Raw genomic sequence first — 23,287 nt, 5'->3', positions numbered from 1 at the left:
TGTACCTTGGTACTTCGCCAGATGCCGAAGTGAGCGCAGCGCGGAGAGGAATGGCGAGCGGGAGGCGATATGGCGGACTGGAGGGCCGGTGTGGCGTGGAAGGCTGAATGTTGCGAGACGCATATTCTGCTTGGTAGACGTGGTACAGCCCGTACCAGACCTCGCTTGTGTTGGTGATGCGACTGGATGCCTGCTGGTGCGCCCAATGCTTGGGACGATGTCTCCGAATCGCGAGCTGATGACATGGAGTAATCTGTCGTCGCCGCAATGGCAGCCAAACGGATAGCAAGAGTCCAACCATGGGGAAAGAAAGCATGGGCTGACTTCACCTGTGAGTGTCGTCGCCGTTCACGGTCAACCGAGCGTGTCCATCCGGAATGGGCGACAGGCCGACCAAGCAGGTGTTGCTCAAGAATGTCCCAAAAGCTCAATCATCATCCACAGGCTCATCTTTGATCACAACCACATCATTTTCACTGTCACCAGCATCGCCTTGACCACCCTCCGCTCCCACCACAACTCTTCTTGTGCCACCCCCTTCCCTCTTCACCTCGACCACATTGACGGTGGTACCAGGCCTCGGCCGGACTTCAGACGCCACAACAACCGTTTCAATACCCGCCGGCACCCTCTCGTCCTCTGGTCCCCAAGGCAAGTTGTCGACATCAATCTCCCGGTTCAGCAGGGACTTCAGAATGACCTCCGCCCCAGCCTTCGACATCACCACGTTCGCTTCCCGGCACCTTTCACTGCAGCAGCACTCCAGACATCCCTCCGTGCAGTAGCAAGCCTCCACTCGTTCGCAAGCTTGATTTAATAGCAGATCGATGAACTCGAAGGCCTTTCCGGCAATGCCAGACCCATGCTGCCCGCCTTTGTCGTCGTAGAAGGTAAGTCGCGCTGGCCTCTTCCGCTGGGATTCCTTCTTCGCGAACTCCTTGACGGCGACTTTACACTCCGTCTTGACGTCTCCGGGCATCGAGATGACAAAGTTCGGCATCAGGCTCAGGATGGCATGTTCGGCGGCGTGGATGGCACCAGCGATGTTCAGCCGTCTCGAGTCCAGGATCTCAAGTGCTTTCTTCGGAACATCCAGCCACATGCCCTTGCTGTGAATGATGATGGGCGGGTTGTCCACTTGTACCGCGTCTAGGATTCGTCGTCGCTTGTCGACTTTGAAGAAGCCAAAGACGACCTGCTTAATCTTGATCGCGCCAAAGAACGCTCGGCTCAAGCTATCTGGTATGCGACGAATGGCCTCCGTCTCGACGGGGTCGATGTCCGTGTAGTCGCGCTGCTGCGTCGTCCAGTCCACCTTCACGTACTCCACCTTCGCGATCATACGCTCGGTGCTCATCTCCTTAATGAGGTACGTGCGGCCTTGATGCAGGAAGATGCCGCCTTCGTAGATGGTGAAGAAGGCTCTGCTCGCTTCGAGCTCTTCTAAGACAGTGTTGCGGCCGCCGGTGGTGTCCACGATAGCGAAGTGCGTGTCTTCCACATCTCGGATGGCTACTGTTCTGCTGGGATGGGGGAGGAAGCGCGCAGCTGTGTGGTAGAAGCCGAGATCATCCTTCCGCAGGCGCTCTTCGCAGATCTCGCTCAGCTGCTTGGTGAAGTACTTGTCATCCTCGTCTGGTCGAATAGGCATCTCGTACGCTGCGCACTGGATGTGGCCTTCCAGCACGAGCATGTTGGTCAGATCGACTTGGAGCTCGCAGTTCGGTTTCGTGAAGATCTCATCCGGGTTGCTCATGAAGTACTGGTCAGTTGGGAAGCAGTCGCCTACCAGCACGCTTAAGCTGTCCTTGTTCCTGCGACCCGCTCGACCGCTCTGCTGCCGTAGGTTGGCGATCGTGTACGGGAAACCGACAGAGAGCACCGCATCCAAGCTCCCGATATCGACACCAAGTTCGAGAGCGTTCGTGCCAATGATGCCGATCAGCTTCCCGTCAAACATCTCCTTCTCTATGCGTCGTCGGTCCTGTGGCGTGTAGCCTCCTCGGTAGGCCATCACTCTCGCCATCACTTCGCTTCGGTCTAGAGCTTGCAGCTCATTCTTGACGGCTGTGGTGAGAATCTCACACTGCTTTCGTATCCGGCAGAATGCAATCACTCTAACGCCTCGTAAGATCAATTGACAGAATAGCCTCGCGGTCTCTGCATTGACATCGCCTCTGCCTGACGTGGGATCGCCCGGGTCCTTGAAAGGTGTGTTCCAGCATAGGAACTCCTTCCGGCCAGACGGACTGCCATCGAAGTCCACAAGTGTGATATCCTCCAGGCCAAAGATGGTACGCATATGCTCCTGAGGGTTAGCGACCGTAGCAGAGCAAGAGATGAACTTGACCTTGTTGTTCCCAATCGCTGCACATATCCTGCGTAACCGGCGCATGATTAAGGCGACATGTGCGCCGAACAGGCCATTGTAGACGTGCAGCTCATCTACAACCACATACCTCAAATTCTTCAAGAACGTCCGCCAGCCTTCTTCTTGCGGCAGAATGGTGATGTGGAGCATGTCTGGGTTTGTGAAAATGATGCGAGCTTCGTCGCGGATGTAATTGCGCTCATCCATCGGAGTGTCGCCGTCGAACGTGTCACACAGAACACCTTCCAGGCCAGGAAGATAGCTTAGAAAGTCTTTCAAGCTGCGTCGTTGGTCTTGCGCCAGCGCCTTGGTTGGGAAGATGTACATGGCGCGCGTGTGAGGATCGGTCTCCAACGCATTGAGGACTGGTAGTTGGTAGATCAAACTCTTGCCTGAAGACGTGGAGGTGGACACGATGACATTCTTGCCCTCGTGGAGAGCATTGATGGCTTCTGCTTGGTGGCTATAGAGCGATTGGATGCCACGCGTGTTGTACATGGCGTTGACCAGGTCTTGCGAAAGCGCAAAGTTCAGTTGACCGTAGACTGGCTGTTGCGGATCGAACACACGGTGACCGTCAGGCACTATCTGCCCGCTGTACCATTCCAGGCCTTTGAGCTCAGTGATGATCTCAGGTATGGTCTCACGCTCCGTAGGAATGCTCTTCGGCAGGGCGCTTTTCGACAGATCTGGCAGAGGTGTGCCATCACGACTGGTGGTCGGCATCGGCACGTATGGCCTATGTTCATCCTCCAGCCGCAGCAACGGATCAGTGCCCAGTTCCACCGACTCATTCAACCAGACGTTGATCGCAGACGTGAACTTGACATTCCTCTTCTCGATCAACTTCATCATCTGCTTCTGGCTAAAGACCGGCATCTTGAGATCCTCCTGGCGCAACTTTTGTCTTGGGTTGACCGCCTCGCCGGTCTTTGCGTGCTGAACCTGTCGCTTGAGATCACCGTCGATAAACTCAAACAGCAAGACTTCATTGTGATCATCTCTGCCCATTCCACTCCTATTATTGCGCTCCTCTGCCGGGTTGGACGGGAACATGTCGTGCACGCTCTTCTTCCCTCGCAGATCCTCCTCGCCCATGAGTGCGACCTGCAGCATCTGCTCGTCCACATACTCAAACGTCGTTGCCTTCGGTATGAGCGTCCTGATCTTTGCAATGTCCTCAATCTTCAGTTCCCGCTTGATGTTTGCCTCCACCGCCCCCTTGAGGTTCTCGAACGTCGTGGCGAAGTGCTTCCGCGTACAGCAGAAGGTGTAGACGAGGTTAAGCGCCTTGTGTGTTTGCGATAGCTTGGTGAACTCGAGCGGCCATGGGATCTGAGACTCAACAAGATTCGAAGAGTTGTTGCGCGAGAGGGCTGGCCTCTCTCCCTTCGCCGTTCGACGAGGCTTCTTGCCGCCATCGTGCGTCTTCGTCGGGATAGTCGTGGTCGCCGGTTCCGCCTCTGCTGGTGGAAGAGCTTCCACCTCTTCTCCTCCATCGTCCTCGGATTGTCTCTTCCGTTTCTTTTTCGAGACCAGCTGATTGCTGACCGTTGCCGCTTGGAGTTTGACCATCTTGACGTCCTAGACCTTCGCCCGCCTTGCTCGCCTATCCATCACATAATTTTCACAGCAACTGTACGATTCCACGGCCTACGTGCCCTTTGTCAAACTGAACATCTGGTTGTGACGCCATCGAAGGAATCCAGACGACGCGGCTCGGAACGCGCTTGCTCGCGCCATCACATGCAAGCGCTAGTCTAAGCACTTCTACCTCCAAAAGCTTACCTCCCAGAATGTCGCAAGTGAAGGTTGGACATCACTGCCACAGGGACGACGTTTGGACACTCTTCAGACCCTTGTGCTGACTACCTACTGGGCTGGCCATAAATCGCGCATACCTAAGAGAAGGACCAGGCTTTTCCCGCAAGGACCCGACGCAGACGATGGCACGATAGCGGCCCAACAGATACATGTACAGACGCAAAACTACTCCACTAAGTTACACACCAAAGAAAACCATCTTGATCTCCGGGGCTTTCCATCCAATCCAACATGGCAGACATAGTGCAAGCCCGCCTAGCCGCTTTCGAACCATCCAAGAACGAAAAGCACGACCCGGGCCAAATCGTAATCTTCTTCGACAGCCGCATGTCCACCACCCCCGACAACCAATTCTCCTACCTCCAGTCCTCACGAATAGCAAGTCTCCACCGCCTCGGCTGGCCCTCCTTCACCAAACCCGACCTCGACCCCGGCATGATCCGGCTGGTCTGGTACACGCACGTCGGCAACGAAGGCCAGCGCGATTACCCGCTCTACCGCGCCTACGCCGTCAAAGACATGTTCGACTCCCTCTCCGAAGCTGGATTCCGGCCGATGGTGCTGGGCTGGTCGGGCGAGAACCCGTTCCCGATGATTGGAGGTTCTGAGCCCCCGGCTGAGCCGAAGAAGCCGAAGGTTCAGGTGGCGACGACGTGGAGTGGGAAGGCGGTGGGGCATGGGAAGGATGCGGGGACGCCGCATGATCGGGTCATGGCGATTATTTCGGATCAGGAGAGGAGGGAGGCGAAGGTGAGGGAGAAGGAGGTGATAGATTCGGCGGGGCCGAAGGAGAAGAGTGGGTTGGGGGTGCAGAGTCCGGTGTAATGAGGTTGTTGTGCTTGGAACATTAGATTCGAATCTTCAAAGCGTTTTAGGCCTTCTTCTACATATCATTTACATCTTCAAAGGGCATATCATCCTATGGTCCTCGTATTGACGCAAAGATCACGGACCTGCCGGTGTCATTAAGGAGCTGCTTCTCCGCCTCTTCCATCACGAGAATCAGATGTGTGGTGCGAACGATGACTTCTGCATTCACGGTGAGTACCGCTCGCCCGTTAATTCAAGCGAAAGCTTACCTTCGAACTCAACGTGGTAGCTGACAGGAAGTTCATTCTCGCTGGCGTACAGAATGGGAGCCTGTGCAGCCCGCCTGTACTTTCGCTCCTTGACCCGGAATTTGATGCCTACATTCTGGTCTCTCGTACTGAGCCACAGCACCTTGGGGTCATTCCTGGGGTCCAACCGTTCGGCAGAATCATCACATCCATTCTTCAACCCTCCGCCAGCAGTCGCGGGCTCATGGTGAACCACAATCGGCTCTCCGTCCGACCAAAGCTTCGTCTCGCACGCTTTGGCCAGCCAATCTCTCCATACCCGTATATAGCTCTGGCTAACCTCTTGGAAACTCGTCAGGAACCCATAATGCCGCTTGCCCAGGAATGCGAGGGTCTGCAGCTGAGAGAACAGATCACCGGCGTCTATGGAGACGGTCTGCGAGACGGCCTCTTCTGGCCCGGGGACTCGCTGTTCCGGGTTGGTGCTGGGATGTGTGCGCGATCCAGGTATGTCTCCAGGCACACTCCACGTTATCCGCCCTGCTTCCGGCTCGTGATGCTGCGGTCGGAACCTCGAGTAAAGCGCGAACGCCTGCTTCAGCTGCCCGCTACACTGCTCACCGCGCTCTATACACTGCCGCAGCTCCTCCAGTCCTTCCGTCCCCAGCTTTCTGCAGAACATCCTTGAGGCCGTGAGCCTGGTCGCGGGAGGATGGCATTCGAGGTAGAACTCATGGCCATTGAGGCCGGAGGCGATCTGGAGGCGGTTGTGGATGACGCGGAGAGCGAGGCAGTGGAAGTGGCGGGAGAGTGTTGTCAGGGCGGCGACGGACTTGGTGTCGAAGATGTCGATGATACGGAGGAGGATCTGGTGTTGGAAGGGTCAGTCGTGGTTCGTTGTCGTGTTGGATAGACGTACCTCGTTCGGGAGACTGAATATACCGCGCGGTATCTGCTCGGTAGCTTCGTCCATTCTTCGACCGTAATATACCTATACCAATGCCAGTAGATTCAACACAGAACTGCTATCTACATGTAGATCTATGTTATGCGTCGATGCGATGACGTTGAACGACACGTGATCGCGTTGCCTTAGCGTGTCAACGCCGATCTCGGTAACCGCGCCTCACGATCTCGACTTCACCTCGACTTCACCTCAAAAGATCTCTGTTATATCGACAACCTGCTAACACTCAGACCTGCTGCCGATGCGAGTATCTGAGAACATCAACGAGGATGGCGGCGCATCAGATGGGCAAGTTTGTGCGACAAAAGAATGGCCTGCCGGACGATGCTCAGCGCTCTGCTGGCGCCATCGACCAGAATCATGATGATCTGAAGATTAATCCCAAGCGGCCGAAGGGTGCTCACCCACACAAGGTGAAAGCGCCTAGGCAGGATTCTTGCGAGCATCCAGGACACGGCGGCCAGCCCTTCTACCAGGATGACACCAGCCCTGGCGGGACTTCGACTACTGCGAGCGTGATGGAACAGCAGCGCGGTGTGAAGCGAGAGCCACCTCAGGATGATGGTAATCACCGCGCAGGGCAGCAGCCAGTGGGTGGCAACGAGAGCCAAAGCTCAGAAGGCGCCGAGGACGAGTACGAAGACGAGGAGGACCGCGAGAGCTCGGACGAGAATCCCGTCGACGATCCACTTCTGAACTACGGCCATTCCCTTAATGCACAGCAGTCTCAGATCTATGCCGAACTCGATAGACGCGGCGCCGGTGAAGACTCACGATTGCCAGATGTCGGTCATATGAAAGGTGACTCATACCCCACCACATCTGGCGGGCAGTCAGCGGTCGAAGTCGGTCATTACGACGGGCCTGATGAGCGGTATCATGCCCAGAAGCCTTACCATCGTAATCAATCTTCTCCGAAGCGCAAAGCCGGACACCAAGGCCACGACCACCGCGGCGCCGGCCCTACGGTCCAACCAAGACCAGAGCCTTCAGTGTCCACGACGGAAGCCCCTAGCTACCCTAGTAGCTTTGTTAGAAGGCCTGACCTACCTGTCGCTACCAAAAACTCGGCCCCTCCTGGATTCATGAGGGCCCCTGCGGGTCAAGGAAACCTCAATTTCAAGCGTCAGGTTGTCCCGCACGCTGCCAACGGAGCTGGCGCGAATCGGCCTACCGTTCCCGTAACCAACAACGCTGCTCAGGCGGCACCTGCTGGCAAGCCCGCGCCTGTGGTGGTCGAGGGTACGAAGACACGTTCCCAGGCTCCCGTTGAGATGCCACAACACCTGAAGCCTCACAACTTGGAGAACCGCCCGACCTCGCGACCTGATAGCCACAACTCAGCTGCCGAACAGGTGGATGCGCGCACCGCTGGTAAGCCGGGAATCAACAATGCTGGTGCACGAAATCATGAAGAGTACTCGTCCTCCGCCGCATCCTCACCTCCAGATGATTCAGCACATCTGGGCGACCAGCTCGATTATGAGCCTCAAGACCTATACCGCATGGGCTTTGGAGAACTCAAAGATCAATCTTTCGACTTCGACCCAAGCGCGGCAGAGCTTGGGCTCCCAGAAGTGCACCCGAGCAGCACCATCGAGGAAAAGGTCGCCGCCGTCATGGCGCTCCAACAGCAGACTCAGGCAGACTTCTTCGCGAGTCTGTCACTGGGAGAATGGGAGCAAGCCGGCGATTGGTTCTTGGGGCGCTTTGGTGAGGTTCTTTCCAAGATGAAGGGCGCTCGACAGGAGAAGCGCAGCGCAGCGCAGACGTTCGAAGGAGAGATCAGTGCTCGCTATCAAGCGGTCGAGAAGAAGCGTAAGCTGGTCGATGATTGTCTAGACGATATCAAGGCGAGTGGTGCGAGGGTACTCACGCCGAAGAGAACGAGGAATCAGTGAGGTCGAACGGCGGAGTGGATGTGAAGGAGGGAGTTCTGCGCTAGGTATTGCTTTTCTGCCAGGGTGCTGGTATGCGAGGCAGCATTCAGTATTGCTGGAGGGCTTGTTGACGGTGCCGTGGCTAATGAAAGGAATGACCCACACGACGTATGGCTAACGAGCGATGGATGATGGCTTTGCACTTGCTGGTGCTTTATACCCCGATATGCTGCATTATGATGTTTGGGAGGCGTCGACATAGCTCAATGTACGAGGACGATGGATGCTACGATGACCCTCTCCCATCTTCTTTGTTCTTATGGTAAGCCTGCCTGAAACACTTCGCTGATATTCCAAGCCCACGGTCCACAACAGGTCCTTTACTCTGGGGCAAGCGCTCGCATAACTTAACGCTCCACGTTGGATTTGCTGTGATGGTAGGGTGGCATCCACTCAAGGTACGGTCAATGTCTCTCCACCACATCCATTGATGGTCGTGAAGTTCTCCAGCTCAACTCCTTCGACGGTCCCATACCGGCCGACCGACGGCAACCTCGTGAAGGTCAGCATCCCTTCCTTGGCTTGTGCCACTTTCTCCTCTGCACTCGAGATTGCTGAGCCAGTCAAGCGGACCATGATACGACACCGGTACGTTTCGAAGTCGAGCCAGGTAGTCGCCGCTTCGACCGACAGGCTCTTGACCAGCTGCTGATGCGAATCGGTGAAGTCCGCGACGTTAGAGAGTTCAGACCTCATCTCGGTTGCCAGGCTCTCAACACTGGTTATGAAACCCGTCTTCAATAGCCCTCGCCGGTCATACGCCGATAACGCCTTCTGGGGCAATATCTCACGGCATTCTTTCATTGTGAAGTAGCGCCACCGCTCGGCTTTGATGCCAGGCGCGGGCCAATTGTAACTTTCGTTGCTTGATGGCTCTGGACCTGTTCAAGGTTAGCACTATTCAGGCAACGGCGGGCTGCGCAGGCAGGCACCTGTCCCACTATGTACGTTCCACTCCATCTCCAATTCCGTACCCTGCTCACCGAAGATGCGGAATGGACTGCAGAATATTCGCCTGAACAGCAGGGTCCTGAGATCCGCATATCAGCTCACTGTCCTGGATGGCTAGATGGTCGGTGGCTTCGGGTAGGACATACCATATGAGATCTTGCAAAATTACTTTACACACCAACCTCTGGCCGTGTCGGACACTGATTGTTTCCAGCAGCTCACCATTCCAGACGCTCTGATCCGGTTTCCAACTCATCCTGCTGAGATTGTCTACGATCTGCTGAACCTCCGAAAATTGGCTTCGAATCTTGTCGTCTGGCTTGTTTGGAATGCCTGAAGGCGTGAACACCTTTGCTTGGTAGACGCCGTCGTCACGCTTCAGTAGAGCGCCTTTGAGTTCTCGCACATTCTTGTCGAGACTTTGAGTCTCCTGTTCATGCTGCCGTTTCATCCTGTCCACTACTTCGGTGTGGTGTTGGATCAGGTCAGCTCGATCTGTGCCATGTTTTTGCTTGAGCCTGTCGACTTCTTGTCGGTGGTCAGACCTTGCTTGGTATATTGCCTGATCACTTTCTTCCTCGCGTTTGCGCAGATTCTCGTTGAGCTGCGTCACCTCCTGGTCGTGATAAGATTGCAGTGACGCCAAAGTTTGCTGATGCTGATCCTTGATGTTCCTTATCCTCTGGTTTGCATCGGCAATCTCTTGGTTTCTGACCTGGATGATCTCGCCAAGATTCTGGTAAGCCTCCCATAACTTCTCATACCGGCGTGCATTTGCCTGCACAGCTCCAGCTCTGTCAGAGCCCCCGGCGGCGTGAGCTGCGGCGATTTGCGCATCTGGATTCACTTCCCCTCTGCCAAACGCGCTTTTCACCTTTTCCACGAACGGCATCGTTGTGTGTACATACGCTCAACGACGTTGGAATTTCTCATCGGCAGCTCCTGCACGGTAGGGTCCTCAAACGCATGCTGCATGAATGCAGTCGCCCCAGCTGGATTCTCCGGAGTGGTCTCGTACCAGCAGTAGCGAACAGTCTTAGTGCTGTCGGAATAAGACGTACCGTCGTGCGTGCGTACACCGGAAGGCCAGGCTGAGAGCTCGGTCCTTAGCTCGACAAGGCTGGGTGGTGTCTGGTCCGTATGCAAGCCACTCGCTTGCTCACACCGGAGTCGCCTCACTTCCAGTACAGTGGAGCGAGGCTCATACTCGAAGCATGGGTGGTTGCATCAAGTGCGCAAGGCTATGCCTAGGAAAGCAGAGGTTGCAGGCTCTGCCGTTGACGCTGTGGCGTCGGATCAAGAGGCAGAGACAGTCGATGTTTTGTTCGCGTGACTGGAGGCATTATGCCTGATAACATGAAAGCCTTTCGCGAGGGAGTCGTTGCTCGCTCTACCAACACCATGGCGGACGACTGGGTGCTGAACTCGCTGGAATCAGAAGCTCCCAGCCACCAAGACAGTCCCCAGCGACCGGCAACTCCTGTCCGTCGGAGAGAGTCTTCAAAGCTTGATAGACGAAGGTTTTCTCGACGACTACCAGTAAAGAGCCCCGAACCAGGTCCTCCAAGCGATCCAATTCAAAGCGCAGGCAACGCTCGTCTTGTGCTTGCGATAGACTATGGCACAACTTTCACTGGTAAGGAAAGTCTTTCTGATGAAGAGCGAAATTGAGACAGTCCCAGGTTTCGGGCACGCCACTACGTACTCCGACAGTGCCAATCTCGCCGATCTGTCGGTCCTGCAAGACTGGAGTCCGACCATGAGCAATCTTCAGAAGGTGCCGAGCGTGATTTCGTTCGCGAGAGCGACGAATGGAGAGGTGGACTGGGGAGCGGACATTGGTGATGAAGCTACGACAATGGTGAACACGAAGCTTGAGCTTGAGCCTCAAGAAAGTCTGTTCGACGAGTTGGAGTTAACGTTGCAGGTCCTGAAAGGAACTGGCAGTCTCTCATTCGAGCATATGCTCAACGCTGGGCCCAATCCTGCATACACGTGGAAACCACCTACCAAGATTGTGGCCGAGTACCTGACCAAGATCTTCGAGAGTGCACGCAGAGTAGTCGACATCAACCAGCTCGCGGTTACGAAGACCCCGGTGGACATTGTTGTGACTGTACCTGTGGTATACGATCTCACGAGAGTAACGTCGCATCTTGCTTGCTGACTCCTCTGGCAGGACTGGTCGTATGAGGCGAAGAACTCGGTTTTTAGTGCTATAAGAGACGCAGGGTTCAACAGAGACAACTTCACCACCTTGAAAGACATGATTCTGGTTTCTGAGCCGGAAGCTGCGTCTCATTTTACTGCTCGTGATCTTCGTGGTCGCAGCGAGAAACTGATGCAGGTATGCTTGACGCAACGCTTATAGAATTGAAGTCATATCGTTTCGCTAAGCGAAGTGGTCCAGGTCGGCGACAGTTTCATTATCTGTGACGCTGGTGGAGGTATAGTGGACGTTGTCTCTTTCATGGTCAAGACCTTGCTCCCCATTTTCGAATCACGAATGTAACCACTCCTAGTGGTAAGTCCGTAAACGACCCACATTACGACTGAGCAGACCGCTTACAGTTCTAGGTGGCAAGTTTGGCTCTGCCTGGATCGATACAGCGTTCAAGTCATGGCTCCGGGACGAGATCGGATGGGACAATTACGCCCAGCTCGATCGAGTGAATGCGTGGACACAACGAATCAGTCCGCACACAGGAGAAAATGGCCCCATGAGGGAGCTCATGAGAAGATTCAGAGAGAAAAAGGTCGTGTTTCCTAATCCTACCGAAGCAGACATCAAGCTCGATCTCCCATCACCACTGAATAGTTTGACGATTGGGAAAAGAGTGGTAGGAGGCGAGCTGACGATACGACGGTAAGGACTCTGTGCCAAAGACCTCATCTTTGCGAACACTGACCTTGCCATCGCAAGAAAGGAGATGAAGGAACTCATGAACTCCTGTGTCAACGGTGTGATTGAATTGATCAAGGACCAGATTTCGAAGGTCAACCCAAATCAGGGAACCCGCGTCAAGGTGAGACCATGCTGAGTCCTCGTTTAGCTCGCCACTGCTGACCCAGACGCCTCCAGAATGTCATCCTCGTCGGCGGCTTTGGTGCATCTCCTTACCTCCAAGACGAATTGCGAAAGAGCCTCGCACTGAGAGGAATAGCCATGCGTCGCCCGAGTGAGGATAAATCGTAAGATGCTCCACACACCGTCCAAGTGGTTCGGCTGACATGTCCTGTGGCAAGTTGGACGGCTGTCGTACAGGGAGCGGTAAGCTATGCGATTTCCTTCCCCGAGAGACCTCCGGCTGTTAGGCAGTCTCTCGGGGTGCAGAAGGCCTCTTGGTATACCTGCTGACACAGCGTTTGATAGGTCGTCTACGGCATCGAGTGAGTCTCCTGATCGATTCATCAGTGCCTATTTGGCAGGATCGCTGAGCATCGAATACTAACGAGCTACCAGGAAGTCACGGCACAAGACTGTGAAGCACATGTACGCCATGAAAAGAAGCTATGGAGTTCGAATGGGCTCCAGGTTTGAATGGCTGGTCAGAAAGGGTGATCTTGTCGTCTCGGACGAGACCAGAATCGTACACAGTCAAACTTTCTGGTACACGCTGAACGACAAAGTTGATCATGCGGACTTTAACATCTATTGGTACAATCGAGACGATGACAACCCTCCAGATGTCTGGGAAGAAGGGTTCAGTGGTACGTACATTTTGTGCAACGCGACAAGCAGCTTCACTGACCCTGCATCAAATTCAAGAGGTGAAATCTGCTGGCGTTGCCAGGTTTGATTTGAAGCCATACAGGCATCCAATATCAGTGGTACCCACAGGATCGTACTCACAGACACTTGGTCCTATGAGATGGCACTTACAGGTATCCGCAACCTCGATCACGGCGGAGATGCTCTTGAAAAAGAAAGTCATTGCGAGCTGTGTGTTCAAAATTGAAACGGACAAGTCGACTATGCGCAGGGTTTCCGTGGACTCATTGGCGTGGCAGGACGACGTACGGGCTTAGCATGTACAGTGCAACCATTGCAGTCTACAAACAAAACACTTGGTTTAGTGATTCACTGCACGCAATCATGAGTGATCGCCTCACTCGAATGGCGACGTGCCAAAAAAGCCTTCATGGCACGGATAAAGCAAGCACGGTAGGAAAAAGTTAGGCTTGCATGATCATGGTTTTGTCACCATACTTCGGGTGAGCCTAATGGCGGATGGCGTCGACTTATCGTAGCTGAGCAAGCTGTGCTTCAATGTGTGATATCCTGCATGAACAGGAATGAGACTGTGCAGCAGCAGTAGAAGCAGGCTACCTTATGCGGACTACGACATTCTGGAAAGTTGCCTACGAGGCTGCGGACACGATGGTGTCATGGGTTGGAGCTCTGAGGCGAGCTGCATCTTCGCCTCTACTGCTACATCACCAGCAATATTCAAAGACTGATTTCGCTAGACACATACCATTCAACTCAACCAATACCTCGACGCCTTTGTACGACGGATCAATGTCGCCTCTCACCGATAACATCAAGAATCGTCTCAAGAAATCGTTGACCAGAGCCCAAGCGGAAAGCAGCCCACGTCGTCATCCTGTTGCACTGGCCACACCTGGAGCTGCTTTCACCAATCCGTTCGGCGCTGCAGAACTTGATACACAACAAGAGCAACGCATTTGGGAGCGCGACCGACGTCTGCAGGCAGAACAGGAACGGCAGAGGCAGGACCAGCTGCAGGAGGAGTGCCGTGAAAGAGAAGCCGCGGAACGCGCCAAGATCAAGGAACAGCGCAAGCAGTGCGCATCGAAGGAGACTGTTCGGATCCTACGAGAGTTGATCCGCAACAAGTATCGCTTGGATATACTTATCTGGCAGAACCGACGCGTGCAGAGAGCGGATCGGGAGCTCATCTTCCGAGACTGCCATGAAGCTGATCGTATGCGGAGACACATCTTGTCCATCGTGAAGTCGTGGGAAGAGGACATGTTTGACCGCGAAGAGGATTGGAGCATGGCGAAGAAGATCAAGAACAGTCTGGGTCGGGAAGATGAGCATGCTGTCTGGGCCGACATACCTCCCTGGAATCGTTGAGATGTACATATTACGGACCTTGTGAACTGATTGCGGTTGAGATAGTATACCACGCAAACCAACTCTCACCCCACAACCTGCGATGTCGATCCAGAGACACTTTGTGACGCTCGATGTTCGCGAAAGAGTGGTATCGATCATTCAAATATTGCCGCTAATGCTTGATGCGCTGTCTCATCACGAAAAAGCACGCACATTCATGCCGCTCGACCGCCTGAGGTGCTCGAGAAGGCAACGCAAGGCTGAGAAACTCTAATTTGTAGCCCCGCTTAGCGCCTAATAGCAGCGGCATTGCCCCTAGTTATGGTGGAACCGAATGTACCGTATGTCCCGGAACGGTGACAGTTCCGTCTCGACCTCTACAGCGCGCGTGTATTTTGGTAGAGCCGTACCAGTCGGCCTTCTTGTATATATGTTAATGGCATTGTGCATATTCTAGTAAGTCATCGCCTGGCGTCTCGTCGAGAGAATGTCAGCCACCACGGAGCAGACCAGCGAGAAGCAGCCCTCCCAGCTGCCGGAGTGGGAGCATGAGGCTGCTGGCAACAGTCGAGATGGCCGCCAGAACATCTCGACAAGAGGCTCGACGAAGGCTGCGATGTCCGCCAAGCTGGACAGGATGATGCCGCCGCATAGGAAGTATCTTGGGATGCGCAGGAATGTCCTCCTCTGGGTGCTGCTTGCGATTGTGCTCGCGCTTTTGGCGCTGATCATTGGCCTGGCAGCTGGCCTGTCGTCTAGTTCTGGGTAGGTGGAAGCACGGAAAGCATCTCAAGAGCGTCCAAGTGCTGACAAAGTGACAAGCGGCCAAAACCTCCCTCTCCCCAGCAACACCGAAGACTTCGTCGGCGACCTCACATACTACGAAGCCGGCCTAGGCGCCTGCGGCGAGGTCTCCGACCAAGACGACAACATAGTCTCGATCTCGCATTACGTTTTTGACGCGGCAGGCTCGTCGACAGATACCGGTGGGAATAGCAACGCCAACCCGCTGTGCGGAAAGATGATCCGGGCGGCCAGATACGATGAACAATACGGCGAGCGGAGGAGTGTCGACCTGAAGGTGGTGGATAGATGTACGGGTTGCGAGCCGGATGATATCGATACCACGCTTGGGGCATTTGAGAAGTTGGCAGAGCAGGATCTCGGGAGGGTTGATGTGACTTGGGCATGGCTGGAGCCTGTGGCTACTGGGAAGTGAGGGCCCGTGTCCGGCGAAGACAGGGCCTCCATCATGTCTCTGCAATCATCTCCTGGCGCCTCTGAAGCATGGAGCGAGGTACAGATCCGCCAAGCCATGGGCAGGAGATGGCAGGGTCGGTACTTGATCCGGACACCATCCACTTCATGGCTTGCCAGGCGCTGAGGCGAGCGCATTGTAAGTGCGAGCTCACCCAGGTTGTTTGCATACTTGCGCTTGTTATCGCTATGTGCCTTGGTGTCCGCATAAGAGGCCGTTGACTGTCTGCCATTGTGGAGATATGGTAGTAGAAAGGCGGCATGGGCGATAAAAGGCAAGTCCGACATCGAGGAAACTGCCAATGCCAACCTCGAGGCTTGAGTGATCATGACCAACTGATGGACAGTTCGATTGCTCCTCAGGTACGAGATGAGATGTGGTTTGTTTTGACGTTGTGAGGCGATAGCTCCCATTTGAAGGTCAGAACAAGCTTTTGCATGTGACAGACACACCTTACACGGAAGGAGCACCATCCGCATATCTGAGGCAAGTGCGACGTTTCAAGAACCTTCTTCCGACCTCACCTGTCCTTGCCTCTCGGTTGTAACCACACTTGCTGCTGGCAACGCTTCAAGAAACCTCTGATTTCTTCGAGCGGAGCATCTGCACTTCCCTTACATTCATACGCTGCAGTGAACTTGCCACGCTCCTCCGCGCCAGGCCTCGACGTTCACGAATGCATTTTAAATCTGCAGAAGACCTGAGAACATCCACCTAAGACTTCAACCCCCACCACAACGAATGCAACACTGGATACGATACGTCTAACCACGCTTCCTCCACCCTCTCACCATGCCGGAGTACGAGTACGCCTACGGCAAGCACGATCACCACAAAGGCATCTTCTTCGTCGCCACTATCGTCACCGTGGGACTATGCAGCCTCTTTCCGGCCATGTGCTTCAAAAGCTTCAGCGCAAAGGAGAAGGCCCGGAAGAGAGCGGTAGTACAGGCAGAGAAGGCGGAAGCAAAAGCGCGAAGTGCGCAGAAGGTGGCGGACATCCAACAAGACATGGGTATGATGGCACCGAGGAGGCCAGACAGCCGCGTCCGCTCCCCTACGACAGCCCACGTGCCCCACGAGCACCGCCATCGACACCATCGACATCACTCGTCGAGGCCACGAGATCGACACGACAGCAGACACCGGAGGTACAGAGACGAGGAGGATTCCGACCGGAGCTAGCCGCACCATCAGTCGACTTCTCGAGGCAACTACGATCGCCAGCTGGATCGGGAGCGTCAGCGGCGTCATCACGGCAAAGCTCCGCCGAGGCGGTACCATCACAGCTCGTGGGAAGGCGTGCTGGCACCGATGCCTACGGCGCTGTGAGCGCAGATTCACATGACTTTAACGTCTTCATCAGTGATGCAGTCCAGCATGACAACGACACAGCGGACGAGCTGCCGTCACCCATGCTTCTGTCACCAACTTGGAACACTCGGTACGTGTCATGCCTGGATGAATGAACTCCGCTGAACGACTTTAGAGAGCAATCAGAGTCGCCTGCCACCACAGACTCCAATCCTGATCAGCCTGTCCAGCCAACATCAGGGTCCGGCTCCACACGTAGCACGTTGTCATCCCGTAACTCTTTCGCCAGCAGTTATGCTCCACTACTCCGATCTCATCGAAATGATAGACGACTCCTCAAACGGAAAAGCAAACCTTCCCAGCACCTCGCGAAGCGGCCATCTCTTCCGCCTTCACGTCCAATTCAGCCACGCTCACCGTCATTCTACAGGCCGAAGGTCGTTGAAGACTCCGCAATCCCTCCAACACCTACACCTTTTGTACCAACCCCAGGTCCGCCAACGTCGGCATCGTCGAATCCTTCCTTGTCCCCTCCACTAATATCTTTGCGCTCTCCGTTCTCGTCACGAAAAGTCCCTTCGTCACCTACGCAGATTGAATCTGGCTCCTCTCGGGGACGATCGACCACACCACAACCGGTGACTGCGTCGCTCTACAATCGATCACCTCCATTATCTCCACCTTCACCAATGTCGCAACCTCGCTCGGCATTTTTTGAAGGATTTGCGGACCGTGGCGCTCGGGATGCGCCACGACAGCGACAGCCCGCTGCTGGTCAATCGCGCACGTCGTCCTCTCACAGCCCGATGTCGCCACTTACTCGGCCAAGACCATGGCAACCTCAAACGCCTCCCGAAGCAGAACCTCGCTCGCCAGCAGAGTCGACGCCAACGTCCCACCGTCACTACTTCCGGACCTTCAGCAATGACATGATCAAGCGAGCAGATGCTCCGGGACGCTTTGTCACAGCGCCTTCCTCGCCAATTGAGCCGAATGAGACGACCAGTCAGCAGCAGCATGTTGAAACTTACGGCTCGGACGGCCGCGTCCATCCAGCGTCTCCTAACAAGAACAAACGAAAGCGAAGTGGAGTGCTCGAAAGGTTACGGTCGAACTCGCAGATCCGGAACTCAGTCGCCACAACACCCAACAGCGTTGGTGCGTCCTCTGCATCTCATGCAACCCCAGACATACGCATCAGCTCTCCCGGTCTAGCCAAAAGTAGACGGAAGTCCAGCATATCCTCGTACTTCTCCTCGCGACCTCGATTGCCAAATTTGTCCGCCGCGAACACTCCTAGCCCGGCCGCTTCGCCAGGGCTGTCGACACACTGGGAGGATGTGCTGGCTGAAGGCCAAGATCGTCGCCATGTGAAAGATCCAAGCGACCCATTGTCGCCGTTCACTATGCCTGCGCGACGGGCCAAGCCGACCTTGAGAAGAAGTGGTGCGACACTACGTTTCCCGGAAGCAGATCGGACGTTACCTGCAGAGTCCATAGCGCCAGTCGTGCCATCCGGAGCAGCGGTCGGCCCACAGCCAAAGTACAAGGCAGCGGACGGGCAAGAGTACTACAAGACTTCAGTGACCGGGCCGAACGCTTCGGTGAACTTCTTGCCCTCGGAGATGAAGCGGGTAGACACGCCTCCAGTCTTCAAAAAGAAGCCAACTGGCTTCAAGGGCTTTTTCTTCGACATGCGCAATACCTCGTCCACGAAGGCAGATCCAGAATCGCCAGAGGCAGCCCTCTCCAAGCGGCGTGGACCTATTGTGAGCAAGGCCTCGCTTCAGTCTCTGGTGCCGAAGCTTTCCTTTCCAAAACTTAAGTCGCAGAGCTCGCGACAGTCTACATCAGCTCGCGAGAGGAGCCCTGACGATCGGCTCCGGGTCACCCAATTCGAGCAAACACCCTACAGCCAGCGGTACGGCGACGCCCGGCGCGCTAAGAGGAACCAGATCCGCACGTACGTGGAAGAGGCTCTGGGTGAGGAAGATGCTGCAAGCGAGTCCGCAAACAACATGCCGTTCGAGCTTAACGTGCCCGACCATCTGCCCGGCAGTCCGCTGTGCCCGCTCAGCCCGAAGCACAAGAGTGGCGGGAAGGCGATCTGTCCGATTCATGGCAGGAAACGGAATTCGAAAGGTAAAGTGGGGGGCTGGAAGGAGGGTGGGAAGGGAGATTGGAAGGGAGATGGGCCGGGCAAGGAGAGGCATGGGGCGCCGACGATTGTATTTGAGAGTTCGCAGAGGGATGGGACGGGGGGTGGGAGAGTTGGAGGAGACTGGTGGGGGAGGGTATGATTGGTATTAGCAGCGAGACGTTAGGGAGTAGTATCAACTCGGTCCTAGTAGCTTCAGCAGACATTGTTCTTGTATCACTTGCATGCGTCTTTCTCAGGGCTCGTGGTTGACAAAGTTAAACTTGTACCCAAATAGGAAAGCGCAACGCGGTCTAAGCTTCTGACACGCGACGCGGGACGGGATGGTAGTGACTTCACTCTGCAGCCCTGGACTCACCTCGTGTCAACAACGACGACTCTGGTAAGACGCAACCCCTTGAAGACGTTTCCGACGGCATGGACGAAGCGAACGGGGTGCCATGTCCGCCAGCGCTTGATGTGCGACAGGCACAGGAGTCGAACAATGTCTCGAGCACAAAGTCACCCGGCGGCAAGACATCCCCTCTGTTGTCGACACCAGCAACACCCAGCCTCCGCACCCCGACCATGACCCGACAGTCGTCTCATCCCGCAACATCACCGCTCCGAGAGTTCTCGCCCAACCCACCAGCGACGGTACGACGGGCTTCCAGCGCAATGAGCGTCAACCACCGGCCCTCGACTTCACCAGGGCTGAGAAAGAAGACTTCACGCGCATCGCTCGGCGCACAACAGGACGACAACGAGAAGCGGCCGACACCCAAGCGCTCCATCTCCAACCTCATCACCGGTCTGCGAGAGGCGCATGGTAAGATGGAGAGCATTGAGGAGCCTGTCCCGCTCACAGCACCGGGCATAGCTGTGGACCACTTTGCGCGGGAGCTCATAGCGCACAGCCAGCCGAGGTACGATGCGGAGACAATGGTTATACTTCACGACGCATGCTACGGACACCGCTACTCGCGATTGAAAATTACGAAATCTACGCTCTCCATGATCGTGGAGAGGCCGGAGCGCATACACGCCAGTGTCCTCGGAGCTTCGACAGCATACGTCAGATTAGGCGGACACCATTCCGGCGACAGGAATGCGCCGCACCCGGATATCAGAGAGGCTGCGCCGCCGCCATTCAAGATTCGACGGACGGGGAGGGCGCTGGATATTACGTCCTCGTATGTGACCAATGTGCATGGGACGGCATGGATGAGTGAATTGAAAGGCATGTGTGAAGTTGCTGGGGAGAGAGTCGCAGCTGGAGCGAAGGAGTTGAGCAGGGCGGAGGGTACGGGTGCGGATGCTGAGAGGAAAAAGTTGCATGAAGGCGACTTGTACCTCTCATCAGAATCGCTGCACGCTTTCCAGGGTGCTCTGGGTGGAGTGGCGGATGCGGTCGATGGTGTCTTCTCGCCCGCCACGCAGACGAAGCGAGCATTTGTCGCAGTACGGCCGCCTGGTCATCATTGCTCAGCGGACCATCCCAGCGGATTCTGCTGGCTCAACAACGTCCACGTCGGAATTGAATACGCCGCTCAAACATACGGCTTGACGCACGCAGCTATGCTGGACTTCGACCTCCACCACGGCGACGGCAGTCAAGCAATCACCTGGCAGCGCAACAGCAAGAACAACGAGAAGCGCATCAACGCAAAACCGAATAGCAAGTTGAAGCTCGGTCCGGACATCGGCTATTACAGTCTCCACGACATCAACAGCTACCCGTGCGAGATGGGGGATGATGAGAAAGTGCAGGCGGCGAGTCTGTGCATTGACAATGCGCACGGGCAGAGTATCTGGAACGTTCATCTCGAGGAGTGGAAGACGATGGAGGACTTCTGGAGGCTGTACGAGGGCAAGTATCGGGTCCTGCTTGAGAAGGCTCGAGGCTTTCTACGGCATCATACCGTGCGATTGCGGAGGGAAGGAAAGGTGACGCCGAAGGCTGCTATATTCATCTCGGCAGGCTTTGATGCGAGCGAGTGGGAGGGCGCGGGCATGCAGAGGCATAAGGTCAATGTGCCGACGGAGTTCTATGCGCGGTTCACTCGCGACGTAGTGGAGATGGCACAGCAGGAAGACTTGGGGTGTGATGGTCGGGTCATCAGTGTCCTGGAGGGAGGGTACAGTGACCGGGCATTGTGCAGTGGTGTTTTGAGCCATCTATCTGGACTTTGCGCGACGCCTTCGTCGTCGGTGAAGCAAGAGGCTGCGAACGACATACCGCTCGACCAGATGATGCGGGGACTGGGCATCAATGGCGCATCGGCATTCAGCAAGCTGTCTTACGACCCGTCCTGGTGGTCAGCCGCGAACCTGACCGCGCTGGAGCTCAAAGTCAACCCACCGCCTCCTGCACAGGCGAAGAAGATGCGCGTCGGCCAGCAGCCTACGTACGCTACGCCCACCGAGTCCTTCGCTTATAAAGTCGTCGACACGGATAAATTCGCACGCTCCATCTCAGGCACCATGCGCGACGTCGCTCGTCCTGTGCGGCCGCCTACGCCCCCGCCGCCAGAGGTCGACTGGGTGATTGCCACACAAGAGCTGTCGAAACTGCTTATCCCCACTGACCGGCAAACCAAGAGCTGTACCCCTGAAGAGCTGGCGGGCCCAAAGACGCAAAAGCCTCGTGTGAGCGCCATGCCGGCCATCAGCCTCGAGGACTCCGCCAAGCCGCGCCAACTGCGCGACCGAAAAGCCAAAGGTCCGGCCGGCTACGCGGCGAGTTCGCACAGTGATGAGCTCGAGAGCGTGCGGAGTGTTAGCCGAAGCAGTCGGAGGCAGACGATCGCTGACTTTGCTGCTATCCAATCCGAACCGCCGCCGGAGCCGGCCATGCAGAGGAGAGCGAGTAGGAGGCTGAGCGCTGGTAGTACGTTGAGCTCGATTGGAGGGGATCTGGATCCTGCTCCGCCTCCAGTGCCATCTCTACCCGTGCCCGACGCAGCAGTACCGCAGACTAATGGCGCGATGAAGCCGCCTCCGCCGCCCGCGCCAGCGGTGCAGGTCAAGAAGACTCGCGCACCTGCCGCCCCGGCGGTGGCGAGAACGAAGAAAGCCGCGGGGACGAGTGCACCAGTATCTCCGCAATCCAAGCGGCCCGGCCTACCAACCCCGGCCCCCTCTCAGGCCCCTCCCCCAGCGCCCGCCCCATCGGCAGAAACAGCCCAGCCGACCGCGAACGGACCAGCCGACCTCGACGCCCTGACCACAGGCATGAAGAAAATCACACTCAAGGTCGGCACGAAAGAGGAGCACGACCGCAAGCAGAAGGAGAAAGTGGAGGCGGAGCGGCGGGCGAGGGGTTTGAAGGCGGCGGAGACGAGGCGGGTGAATGCTGCTGCTAGGAAGGCTGCTGCTGCGGGTGCTGTTGTGGCGGTCAATAAGCCACCCGAGACGAGCGCTGCGAGCCCTGTGATGGCAGTGCCCGCCGAGATGAACTCTGCGGCGCCGGCTCCCCAGGTTCACCCCCAGGTTCCGGCCGAGACCGCGTTTCCTGAGGTGCCCGCGACTACAACCAACGTGAGTGCGCCGAAGGAGGTAATACCAGAGTCGAGCACTCCAATCGAGCCCACCCAAGCACCTGCCCCGGCACCCGCGACGCAAGAAACCTCACCATTCGACCAGCCGACCCCGGACGCCGCTATGATGGATCCTCCGCCCGCCCCAGTGCCCGCCCCGGCCGTGCCCGCCAAGATGTCAACGAGCGGGAGGCGGCAGTCCTCGTACGTCTATACGCCACCACATAAACCTTCGCCTGTGGAGAAGAAGCCGTCTTATGCCTCGCGACCGTCGACGCAGCCAGCGCCAGCTCTAACCGAAGAGCCCGGAGCAGAGCGTCAGTCCGTTTCTGCTAATGGCGCGGGTCCTGCTTTCCAATTCGCGCAGTCAGGTGACTCGAGCAGAAGAGCTGAGGAGCCGAGCGAAATGCATGACATCGAAACGGGTCCGACGTATGGAGCGGGTGCAGCGCAGATGGGTTCGACAAATCCCAGCCAGCAGCTTCCGGTCTGGAGCAGCACAGGACGAATCCCGTTCGGTAGTGCGCCGGTGAAGCAGGAATCGTCAATTGAAACGGGTACAGCGCAAGAACGCCTTCCTTCTGCTACGGAAGAGGGTCATGCTGGCATGGATGGCGCTGGTGCAATGGCCGCACCACCACAGCTGCCCATAGTGAATCAAGAGGACAGCATTTGGGACGTGCCCGAGACGCCGCAGCGGTAGTATGGTCTTCGGAAGATCGGGCATTGGTGGGCAGCAAAGGATTGATGTTGAGGAATGGAACTGGTGATTGGCGTTTGTACGTTGGCGTCGTCGGACATGCTGGACCAGGATATGGCGAGCACGATACCCTTTTGTTTGT

The 23,287-nt window shown here is 56.1% G+C and overlaps 9 protein-coding genes across 9 annotated transcripts; 6 read left to right on the top strand and 3 right to left on the bottom strand.

Annotated features, from left to right (window-relative positions):
• Nucleotides 1-427: 427 nt before the first annotated feature.
• HRQ1 (ATP-dependent 3'-5' DNA helicase) lies at nucleotides 428-3,946 on the bottom strand (the record flags this gene model as incomplete). The annotated part of the gene is made up of 2 exons (XM_064808070.1): nucleotides 428-1,762; nucleotides 1,790-3,946. 2 exons carry the CDS (start codon nucleotides 3,944-3,946, stop codon nucleotides 428-430), a joined length of 3,492 nt encoding a protein of 1,163 aa, XP_064653792.1.
• Nucleotides 3,947-4,426: 480 nt separating this feature from the next.
• Nucleotides 4,427-5,020, top strand: LTR77_010852 (uncharacterized protein; the record flags this gene model as incomplete). Its single annotated transcript, XM_064808069.1, has 1 exon — nucleotides 4,427-5,020. The coding sequence occupies one exon, from the start codon at nucleotides 4,427-4,429 to the stop codon at nucleotides 5,018-5,020; it is 594 nt and encodes a 197-aa protein (XP_064653791.1).
• A 94-nt stretch (nucleotides 5,021-5,114) lies between these two features.
• LTR77_010851 (uncharacterized protein) lies at nucleotides 5,115-6,226 on the bottom strand (the record flags this gene model as incomplete). Its single annotated transcript, XM_064808068.1, has 3 exons — nucleotides 5,115-5,224; nucleotides 5,275-6,121; nucleotides 6,173-6,226. The coding sequence occupies 3 exons, from the start codon at nucleotides 6,224-6,226 to the stop codon at nucleotides 5,115-5,117; spliced, it is 1,011 nt and encodes a 336-aa protein (XP_064653790.1).
• A 263-nt stretch (nucleotides 6,227-6,489) lies between these two features.
• On the top strand, nucleotides 6,490-8,165 carry LTR77_010850 (uncharacterized protein; the record flags this gene model as incomplete). The annotated part of the gene is made up of 2 exons (XM_064808067.1): nucleotides 6,490-8,038; nucleotides 8,074-8,165. The coding sequence occupies 2 exons, from the start codon at nucleotides 6,490-6,492 to the stop codon at nucleotides 8,163-8,165; spliced, it is 1,641 nt and encodes a 546-aa protein (XP_064653789.1).
• Nucleotides 8,166-8,553: 388 nt separating this feature from the next.
• Nucleotides 8,554-10,003, bottom strand: LTR77_010849 (uncharacterized protein; the record flags this gene model as incomplete). Its single annotated transcript, XM_064808066.1, has 2 exons — nucleotides 8,554-9,041; nucleotides 9,214-10,003. 2 exons carry the CDS (start codon nucleotides 10,001-10,003, stop codon nucleotides 8,554-8,556), a joined length of 1,278 nt encoding a protein of 425 aa, XP_064653788.1.
• A 509-nt stretch (nucleotides 10,004-10,512) lies between these two features.
• Nucleotides 10,513-12,911, top strand: LTR77_010848 (uncharacterized protein; the record flags this gene model as incomplete). Its single annotated transcript, XM_064808065.1, has 8 exons — nucleotides 10,513-10,747; nucleotides 10,794-11,236; nucleotides 11,291-11,458; nucleotides 11,522-11,558; nucleotides 11,689-11,977; nucleotides 12,035-12,137; nucleotides 12,194-12,303; nucleotides 12,575-12,911. 8 exons carry the CDS (start codon nucleotides 10,513-10,515, stop codon nucleotides 12,909-12,911), a joined length of 1,722 nt encoding a protein of 573 aa, XP_064653787.1.
• A 722-nt stretch (nucleotides 12,912-13,633) lies between these two features.
• On the top strand, nucleotides 13,634-14,215 carry LTR77_010847 (uncharacterized protein; the record flags this gene model as incomplete). The annotated part of the gene is made up of 1 exon (XM_064808064.1): nucleotides 13,634-14,215. The coding sequence occupies one exon, from the start codon at nucleotides 13,634-13,636 to the stop codon at nucleotides 14,213-14,215; it is 582 nt and encodes a 193-aa protein (XP_064653786.1).
• A 469-nt stretch (nucleotides 14,216-14,684) lies between these two features.
• LTR77_010846 (uncharacterized protein) lies at nucleotides 14,685-15,416 on the top strand (the record flags this gene model as incomplete). The annotated part of the gene is made up of 2 exons (XM_064808063.1): nucleotides 14,685-14,962; nucleotides 15,020-15,416. 2 exons carry the CDS (start codon nucleotides 14,685-14,687, stop codon nucleotides 15,414-15,416), a joined length of 675 nt encoding a protein of 224 aa, XP_064653785.1.
• An 831-nt stretch (nucleotides 15,417-16,247) lies between these two features.
• On the top strand, nucleotides 16,248-23,148 carry HOS3 (histone deacetylase; the record flags this gene model as incomplete). The annotated part of the gene is made up of 4 exons (XM_064808062.1): nucleotides 16,248-16,470; nucleotides 16,539-16,899; nucleotides 17,200-18,911; nucleotides 19,274-23,148. The coding sequence occupies 4 exons, from the start codon at nucleotides 16,248-16,250 to the stop codon at nucleotides 23,146-23,148; spliced, it is 6,171 nt and encodes a 2,056-aa protein (XP_064653784.1).
• Nucleotides 23,149-23,287: the final 139 nt, after the last annotated feature.

The sequence above is a fragment of the Saxophila tyrrhenica genome, assembly GCF_035928015.1.
Source record: "Saxophila tyrrhenica strain CCFEE 5935 chromosome Unknown scaffold_27, whole genome shotgun sequence".
NCBI lineage: Eukaryota > Fungi > Ascomycota > Dothideomycetes > Mycosphaerellales > Extremaceae > Saxophila > Saxophila tyrrhenica.
Note: the sequence above shows the minus strand (reverse complement) of the source record. Positions and strands in the feature narration are given on the sequence as shown.